The 9,757-nt window shown below is 42.7% G+C and overlaps 1 protein-coding gene across 2 annotated transcripts; it reads right to left on the bottom strand.

The window, feature by feature from the left end:
* Window positions 1-6,374: 6,374 nt before the first annotated feature.
* Window positions 6,375-9,486, bottom strand: LOC112818154 (procathepsin L-like). 2 transcript variants are annotated; one of them, XM_073890663.1, is made up of 5 exons: window positions 9,377-9,486; window positions 8,768-8,959; window positions 8,137-8,299; window positions 7,364-7,481; window positions 6,375-6,885 (listed from the first exon to the last, which is right to left on the bottom strand). In XM_073890663.1, the coding sequence occupies exons 2-5, from the start codon at window positions 8,840-8,842 to the stop codon at window positions 6,786-6,788; spliced, it is 456 nt and encodes a 151-aa protein (XP_073746764.1). In that variant the 5' UTR covers window positions 8,843-8,959; window positions 9,377-9,486; the 3' UTR covers window positions 6,375-6,785. The 2 variants fall into 2 exon arrangements, with proteins under 2 accessions (XP_073746764.1, XP_073746763.1); XM_073890662.1 differs by lacking the exon at window positions 9,377-9,486 and adding an exon at window positions 9,244-9,364.
* Between the last annotated feature and the right edge of the window lie 271 nt (window positions 9,487-9,757).

The raw sequence follows: 9,757 nt of genomic DNA, 5'->3' as shown, positions 1-9,757 counted from the left end.
ACCATCCACTTTCTTCAAAGAAATGGAACAAATAATCCTAAAATTTGTATGGAACCAGAAGAGACCCCGAATAGCCAGAGGAATATTGAAAAAGAAAAGCAAAGCTGGCGGCATCACAATTCCGGACTTCCAGCTCTATTACAAAGCTGTCATCATCAAGACAGTATGGTACTGGCACAAAAACAGACACATACATCAATGGAACAGAATCGAGAGCCCAGAAATGGACCCTCAACTCTATGGTCAACTCATCTTTGACAAAACAGGAAAGAATGTCCAATGGCAAAAAGACAGTCTCTTCAACAAATGGTGTTGGGAAAATTGGACGGCCACATGCAGAAGAATGAAACTGGACCATTTCCTTACACCACACGCAAAAATAGACTCCAAATGGTTGAAAGACCTAAACGTGAGACAGGAGTCCATCAAAATCCTACAGGAGAACACAGGCAGCAACCTCTTCGACCTCAGCCGCCGCAACTTCTTCCTAGAAACATCGCCAAAGGCACGGGAAGCCACGGCAAAAATGAACTATCGGGATTTCATCAAGATAAAAAGCTTTTGCACAACAAAAGAAACAGTCCACAAAACCAAAAGACAACCGACAGAATGGGAGAAAATATTTGCAAATGACATATCAGATAAAGGGCTAGTATCCAAAATCTATAAAGAACTTATCAAACTCAACACCCAAAGAACAAATAATCCAATCAAGAAATGGGCAGAAGACATGAACAGACATTTTTCCAAAGAAGACATCCAAATGGCCAACAGACACGTGAAAAAGTGCTCAACGTCGCTCGGCATCAGGGAAATCCAAATCACAACCTCAATGAGATACCACCTCACACCAGTCAGAATGGCTAAAATTAACAAGTCAGGAAACGACAGATGTTGGCGGGGATGTGGAGAAAGGGGAACCCTCCTACACTGTTGGTGGGAATGCAAGCTGGTGCAGCCACTCTGGAAAATAGTATGGAGGTTCCTCAAACAGTTGAAAATAGAGCTACCATACGATCCAGCAATTGCACTACTGGGTATTTAACCCAAAGATACAAATGTAGGGATCCGAAGGGGTACGTGCACCCCAATGTTTATAGCAGCAATGTCCACAATAGCCAAACTGTGGAAAGAGCCAAGATGTCCATCGACAGATGAATGGATAAAGAAGATGTGGTGTATATATACACAAAGGAATATTATGCAGCCATCAAAAGGAATGAGATCTTGCCATTTGCAACGACATGGATGGAACTGGAGGGTGTTATGCTGAGTGAAATAAGTCAATCAGAGAAAGACATGTATCATATGACCTCACTGATATGAGGAATTCTTAATCTCAGGAAACAAACTGAGGGTTGCTGGAGTGGTGGGGGGTGGGAGGGATTCGGTGGCTGGGTGATAGACATTGGGTAGGGTATGTGCTATGGTGAGCACTGTGAATTGTACAAGACTGATGAATCACGGATCTGTACTTCTGAAACAAATAATGCAATATATGTTAAGAAAAAAAAAAGAAGAAGAAGATAGCAGGAGGGGAAGAATGAAGGGGAGTAACTTGGAGGGGGAAAGGAACCATGAGAGACGATGGACTCTGAAAAACAAACTGAGGGTTCTAGAGGGGAGGGGGGGTGGGGGGATGGGTTAGCCTGGTGATGGGTATTAAAGAGGGCACATTCTGGGTGGAGCACTGGGTGTTATGCACAAACAATGAATCATGGAACACGACATCAAAAACTAATGATGTAATGTATGGTGATTACCATAACAATAAAAAATTATTTAAAAAAACCCTAATGACGTAATGTATGGTGATTAACATAACATAATAATAAAAAAATAAAATGTTCCAGAGGATCCGTGCAACATTTTCAAGAGATTTGGTCACTTTATAAAAAAAAGAAGATATTACACTAATAAGGCTTATTTGTTATGTTAGGTTACATAGGAAGCAGTGTCAAATAAATGATACTAAGCACTCTTAGATTATATTTATATAGAAATATGTTTTTAAAATGAGTGTTCTAGAAATTGTATGAAACTCCTAGAAATCTGTTATGTCCTGATATATTACTACCTTGAACTGTTGTGTTTCATAGAAATAACCAATTTCCTTGTAAATTACATTGTAATGATCTCTCATCAGGTCTTTAAGCATGGCCGTTTTTAAGTCTTTTATAATTTACAGGAAGTTATAGGTTTACTCAGATGCTTTTACAGAGCTTTCTGCAAATGTGCTTCATCTACAGTAAGACTGATGGAAAGAACTCTTGAATATAGGTTTCTGATAACCTTAAGAGCATAAAACTGAACTGGGTTAGAATTTCTGGAGCTAATTTGGATTCAAGCAAAACAAGAATTAATCATTTGGAACTCAATGAATAGAGGATGATTATAATTTTTATAAAATTTTTGAGACACTGATTATTAAATGCTTTTTTCCAGTATAAAGAAGCTATTTTCTTTTCAGCTATAACTTAAAGCAGTTGGACAAAATATACCTTTATATACCTTTGTGAACAAACTGGAACATTTATCTTTTCCTCCCTACCTGGTCTGTCCAGAATTTTAAAACTTTCAGGGAGTATTCTTATATTTTCATGATGATATGTTTATTTGCATAAATTTAGTAAGAATCTGCTCTCCTTGTAACAGGACACAATTGGAAACACTGGTTATATTACCAAGGCTTTGACTGAAATGTCATATTCGAGAGGAGACATGCACAGACTCATATAGGACTAGACTGCTTTAAGGAACTCAGGTAGACTTTATGGAGCCAATAAAGCCCCTTGGAAAAACAGCCCAAAACTTGTATCTGAGTCTATAAGCAAGGCAGGTGGCTTTTATACACTGTAGACAAAGAGACAGAAATTCATGATGAATTAACAGGATAAAGAAAACAGATGTTTGGGAGCTTTAATTAGTAAGGAATCCTAGGAAACTTTTCTCTTAAGCTATGACTTACAGCAATTTGATAATCAGGCCAAGTTAAAAAAACAAAAACAACAACAACAACTCTATTTCACAAATAAATTAGTCTTAATTTGGCTGTCCTTGGTAAAAATGGGGGTGATTATAGAAAGAAAAATTATGTTTCAATAACACAACCTTGTGGATATTAGATTCTAACAGAGTTCACTATAAACGGGACAAAATCCTAATTTCTTCTAGTTTCCCCCAAAGCCTGGCTACAATTCTCCAAACTAATGTTTTCCACTTTTTCCCACCCTTTTGGCTTGGAATCATTGGATCACTAAAAGTACCCTTTTTCCTGAAGCCCTGCAAATTGCATATGCACAACTTGATGGACACTTCAGAGAAATCACCACAACAGCTCATGTATAGACAATCTTCGTGCCTGTTTCTCTCTGGGCCACTCAAAATATCACCAGGGAGGGGTGCCTGGGTCCTTCAGATGGTTAAGCATCTTCCTTTAGCTCAGGTCATGATCTCCAGGTCCTGGAATCGAGTCCCATGTCCAGCTCCCAGCTCAGCAGGGAGTCAGCTTCTCCGTCTCCCTCTGTTTCTGCCTCTCCCCCTGCTTGTGGTTTCTCTGTCTCTCAAATCAATCAATCAATCAATCAATCTTACAAAGAAAATCACCAGGGACACCTAAATTACAAGCCAAGAAAATCTGTCAGACTGCCATTACCTACTCTTCCTCTGTCTAAAGACGCTTTAAGAGCAACATCTAAAAATTCTCTCGACTGGTTACCCTCAGAACTCAGAAACTGGTTTCTAATTTGAGCCAATCATTAACCATTATTTTGCTTTTATTGCCATAGGATTGACTCTTTTTTTTTAAAGATTTATTCATTTATTTTAGAGAGAGAGACAGAGACAGCAAGCGGGGGGAGGGGCAGAGGGAGAGGGAGCATCTCAAGCAGACTCCCTGCTGAGCATAGAGGCTGACATGGGGCTCCATTCTAGGACCCTGAGATCATGACCTGAGCCAAAACTGAGCAGGATGCTCAACTGAGTAGGATGCCACCCAGGTGCCCCTGATTTGCCTCTTATTACCTATCATTTGAAGCAGAGGCCTGCCTTTGAGAACACAGCTGCATCACCTCCTCCTGAAGTGAATTTGATTGAACTGACCCACTGTCAGAACTAAGAGACTGGTTCAAGGAGATGAAACAATCTATCAGCTCAACTTTGAATGTGTGAAAACCCCCCAGGAAAGTTTCAGAGGAAGAAACTGTATTGACCAAAGGCAGGCCACCCACAAATGTGGACCAAAAATCTGGGCTTAACGTGGCTGGGTGACTAAACTAAACTTTCTCGCCGCCAGAGCAAAACCACAAGCCTCTTACATCAGCTATTTTGCAACTTGTTCTGCTCTCACGGACTGACAGGACCGCAAGAGAAATGGAGATGTAAGGACATTAACACTAGCAATGGCAAAGGTCATGGAACACTCCAGACTTTGAAAATCACAGGTTCCAACCTAACCTTGTCTATAAACCACACTGGTCTTTTTATTTCATATGGCAGCAAAAGCATAGAAAGGGGTCCCACCTGAAGTGGTCCCGCCCAAGTCCATCACGACCGTATGGACTTGGATACCTGACTCCTCTGGGACCGAGCACTCCACTCTCAATGCCCATCATATTACACCTGTCATAAAATCGTGCCACACAAACATGCCTGTTGAAAAATCATAGAAAATCTGCTGATACATCAGAATTCCAAGTTCTTTTCAGCATTAAGGACCTTATTCCCAAATTTCAGAGATTGTGAATTAGAAAAGGCAATCCTAAAACTCTCTCTGGTAATGGAACAAAGTTCAGGGCCACTATGCTAGCTTTGAGAATACTCCAGTCGGAAGGTAACAGCTCAGCCTCCACGGGAATCCCAATCCCCAAATCATCACGTCCTAGGGACAGGGTCTTCCCAGCAGGGGCGCTTGCCCAATCATCAGTGAAAAATGTTGCTTTTGGGTAAACCCGTGAGACACATAATATCTAACTTAAATCTGTTTTTTTAAAAAAAGGACTAATATTTTCCAACAGATGAATGAAACACAGACATTTGATTGGGTTGGTCAATTTCGAGGGTTGTGGGACTGGTTTCACGAGGTGTGGGGAAATGTGTTCTTTTCTGTTTATTCATCCTCATGCTTCCCCCCACAAATGTTTTGAGTATAGATGATACCCAATGTTACATTAGTTTCAGGTGCACAACACAGTAATTTGCCAACCCCATACAGTCAGCTATGCTCACCACAGGGGTAGCTCTTGTCTGTCAGTCTCTCACGGTACAAGCACAACGCGCTGACAACACCATCGGCGATATTCCTTATGCTGTACCTTTTATTCCTGTGACTTATTCTCCATAACTGGAAGCCTGTACCCCTTTTACTCACCCTCATTCTAATCTGTGCTCTCTTCACTGTTTGCAGATTTCCTACCACTCATTTATTAACGGGATTTCTCTCTCTACAGCCGCCAGCTCAGCTAGTAGTCTATAAAACTTCCAGGAGAGTTTTAGAGAAAGAAACTGTGGGGTCCAGGGAGGACACCCCAAAATGTGCCACAGTGGTACATTGATTATCTGGAATCGAAGCTACTTGGGAAACAGCTGGTGCGAGGACACCCAGACTGTCCTCTGTCCCCCGAAAGCAGGAAACGAGTCTCCCGTATGAGAGGTACCCTCCCTGTACTACGAAGTAAAAAGACATCCTTAGCTACACAGATGGGACTTCAAAGCTCAGAAAGCTGTGGAAACAAACCTTGTGGCTTTTTTACTAATCTACAACCTCAGCCCAAATTCCACTTAGAATTCCTGTGATTTAAAGCTCTCACACGTCTGTTTTCTCTATCCTGTCAATTTCTCACAGATTATTGTCTTTGTTTAAAATTTATAACATCTGCCAAAACAAACAAAACAACTCTGCCTGCCTTGGTAATTTCTTTGGGCCTCTGTGCCTGTGTAATGAAACTTTGTGGGGTTTTTTTCCTCCCGTTAATCTGTCTCATGTCAATTAAATTCTTAAACCAGTTGGAAGAATTTTGGAGGAAATAAGATGATTTCTTCCTCCCTACAAACCATTACATTTTTAACTATAAAGAAGTTTGTGTATTAAAAACAGAAAGAGGGGCACCTGAGTAGCTCAGTGGGTTAAGCATCTGACTTCAGCTCAGGTCATGATCTCAGGGCCCTGGGATGGAGCCCTGCATCAGGCTCCCTGCTCAGTGGGGAGTCTGCTTCTCCCTCTGCCCCTCCCCCATTCATACTCTCTCTCTCTCACAAATAAATAAAATCTTAAGAAAACAGAAAGAATCACACCTCAGCATATGCAAGTAAATTTTATTTATTATTTATTTATTTTTAAAAATATTTTATTTATTTATTTGAGAGAGAAAGAAAGATTGGTGGGGAGGGGCAGAGGGAGAGAGAGAGAGAGAAGCAGACTCCCTGCAGAGCAGGGAGCCTGACGCGGACTCAATCCCAAGACCCAGAGATCGTGACCTGAGCCAAAGGCAGATGCTTAACTGACGGAGCCACACAGGCGCCCCATATTTTAAAAGGTGAAACTTTCTGCAACCTTTGAAAGCATGAAAATTCAGAAGTCATGAAGCAGGTGACTCACACAACGCTGATTAGAGCAGGGAGTAAGGAGGTAGCGATGTCTCCAGTGTGAAAGTCATGGAATCAAATCATAAGTGCGATCTTCAGTGATTCAAGTGTTTCAGCCACACAGTAAGGTGTGGTCAGCTTTAAAATAAAATTCGTTTTCCAGACATTCTGTCCCCAATCAAGGCCTTCTTTGCATCCTCAGCTCACATGACAGGAAAGCGGGCCATGGTGGCGATTCCACACTGGTTGTCCCGGTCCTTGGCCAACAGCATGTAGCCTTGAGTGCCCCGGTCCGTGCCCCAGCTGGAAGAAGACGGCGTTTGCCAATTATTACAAACAATCCAACACATTTCTCTTCATGAACAATCACACCTGGTACTGAGCAGAGCACCAGAGGCCAGCACAGATTCCGGAAGAATCCGGAGAGGCCGTTCCTGTCCATGTTTGAGTTCTAACCCAGCACACAATACTTCTATCCCAGACCTTTCACAAAACTGCAGCGTAAGCAGGAAAAGGAAACTCTTGGGGCCAGATGTGTTTCGGAAATTAAAAAAAAAAATGCAATTTAGAAATGCAACGGTACCAAAACTATCGCAGGACCCTAGCAAGCTTGAGATAGTACCTTACTGTGGTCACCACGTGAATATGTCTGTGTTCCAACCAAGTGGGGTAAACACTTCTGGGATTTCAGAAGTGTGCTCAAGGGTTGGGGGATCTGCCTCCAAACACTGATTCCAAATCCTTTTCGATTTCCAAGATAAGTATTCTTGGTTTTTTATACCTGTTCTTGACATTCCAGTATTTTTGGTTCTCGGGTTCTTCTCCTTGAGAGCCATAGCCACCCACCAGAATACCGTGATCCAGGTCTTCACTGCTGCAGTTTGGATCATGATAAATGCCTGGAAAGTAAAATCCAATATTGGGGTGAGGGTTCCCACGTGACATGTGATAGTAACCCAGCGAATCAACCATGGTAAGGGAGACGTATCAAAATTCAGTTGTGATATAAATCCAGATAAGATTTAAAAGTCAGGTGGTTTTGTTTAGCTAGAGTAGAGGTTTAGGCCCTCATCTAATGCTAGCAGAAATACCAATTGTCATAATCTCATTTGTAAACAATAGTCAAGTGGCATAAAAAAACACCTGCCACAACCTTATGATTCTCCTTAAGGGATGTGAGCCTAGGGAAACAGCAGAGAACATAAAATTACTTGGGCCAAGGGCTTCTTTCCAGTGTTAAGTTCAGTAGTAACATTCTTTAAAATTTTTCAAGGTCTAACAATTGGAAAAAAGTAAAGCGAGCTATACCAATCAAATTATGTAGCCATTTAAATATATTTATAATGTGTTTAAAATCATGGGAATTTGGGTCAAGTCATGGCAAGCGGAAAGAGCGGGCAGAAATATTACGTGTACAGGATGAACAACTGTTAAATCCACACCACCCCCCCCAAATTCTACATTGAATTCTGCATACCAAAGTGTCACACTTGCTGTATGTTAGCGTGGTTTTCCAATTTTCCTACCTGTATTTCTACATAGACAAATGCTTACCTTCTTTATAGAACCGGAAGGGATCCAGGCTTGCCCGGATAGCAGCCGAGACGGGCCCCACAGCTGCCACGGCCACCAGAAGGGACGCCACCTGCTGAGGGATGTTCACGAGGCCAGTGACGTTGGCAGCAGAAGAGTCGGGCATGTATTCGCAGGATCCGTCCTTTCAAAGGGAAAGGGGAAGAGACTTGATTGCTACCATCCACCTCCTGGGGAACATGAGTTCAAGACAGCTTACAGGTAAGGGATTTCCAAGCCAAATTTGTCGTAACGCATCCCAGGAGCTGAAATGCTGGTGGTTGTTTTGAAACTGAAAAACTACCGTGTGTGCATTCAATGAATTATTCTGGGTCTACGTGTCCTTAAGAATGTTTTCACTCGGGAGAAATCTGTATGCTCTATAGAACGCTGTGCATGTCTCCCTGTAGCATAGAAATAAAAACAGCCCCGTGGTAACCATCTAGGCAGAGAACCGTGCCCGGCTAATATAGTTTAACGAGAGTTCTGACAGCTTCCAGCTGTAGAGTCCACCATTTAAAATGCAAATATTAAATATGGTATCTGTTTTCTTCAAAAGCATGCAACTCTGAGAGCAGAGCTAGAATGATAACAGGTGAGGAGCTCCACTTACCTGTGCACAATATGGATCAGATTCCTCTGAGTCCAGGCCTCCGTTGTTCCGAACATGCTGGAAGGCATAATCCATCAGGCCACCATGGCAGCCCTCGTTGCCTTGAGACAAAGAGCAGTCCAGCAGGTTCTGCTCAGTGACACGAGTTTGCCAGTTTTCCGGAACATCCGTCCTTCGAAGGCACCAGCTGCACTAAAAGCCCAACCAGAAGCACACTGACCATTATAAAGCTCTGAGTCTAAACTGGAATGAAACTAAAAATGTAGTGAAATCTAATCACCTGCCTTTTTCTGCAAAGAAGGGAAACAGGACTGAGAAAGATATGCAGGAAAGTGGGAGATGGTGGGCAGGTCTCCAAGATGGGTCTGTGCATCAGTCTGAATTCTCCAGAGACACAGAGCCAATAGGATTCAAGCCCCCTAACCCACACAGACACACAGACACACAGACACACACAGACACACACACACACACACCCTTTGCCACAGCCTTGAGGCAGAATTCCTTCTTCCCCCGGAAATCCCAGGTTTGTTCCTAAGACCTTTAACTGATCGGTGAGGCTGGAGGGGTTCAGGACACGCTCCCCCAGAATATGCCGCGTTGGCATACCGGTTATTTTCAGCTGAGGGCACATGAGAAGCAGCAGAGGTAGAAACGGCTCTCTGACATCCCCTTTCCGAAAGCAGGTCATAACATTTCCCCCGAGAAAGGGGTTCTCCCCTGAGAAAGGAACCAGCAAGAGAACATCCTGATCACCAGAGGCCGGGAGTGCACACCCAACCGCATCTGTGCAAACACACTTCCCAAATAACCCTGATCTTCCCTTCCTTCCACCTCCTGCCCCCACAGGTATCTCCTCGTCCTTCCCCACAACTTACTGCCCTTTGTCCTGTCATTTCTCTACAAACCTATCATTTCTCTGTCTAGAATGTATAGGAGCTTCCAGCTCTGATCACTTCTTTGGGTCTTCCTTCTCTCATGAAGGCTCCC

The sequence above is a fragment of the Callorhinus ursinus genome, unplaced genomic scaffold (genome assembly GCF_003265705.2).
Source record: "Callorhinus ursinus isolate GAN/ISIS: 27379988/994484 unplaced genomic scaffold, GSC_fseal_2.0 scaffold1743, whole genome shotgun sequence".
NCBI lineage: Eukaryota > Metazoa > Chordata > Mammalia > Carnivora > Otariidae > Callorhinus > Callorhinus ursinus.
Note: the sequence above shows the minus strand (reverse complement) of the source record. Positions and strands in the feature narration are given on the sequence as shown.

Coding starts and splice junctions, on each gene's coding strand:
- LOC112818154 (XM_073890663.1), bottom strand. CDS start 8,842: ATGGATTATGCCTTCCAGCATGTTCGGAACAACGGAGGCCTGGACTCA. Junction 8,300..8,767: donor CTGATCCATATTGTGCACAG/GTAAGTGGAGCT, acceptor TCCCTTTGAAAG/GACGGATCCTGCGAATACAT. Junction 6,886..7,363: donor TACTGGAATGTCAAGAACAG/GTATAAAAAACC, acceptor GTCTTCTTCCAG/CTGGGGCACGGACCGGGGCA.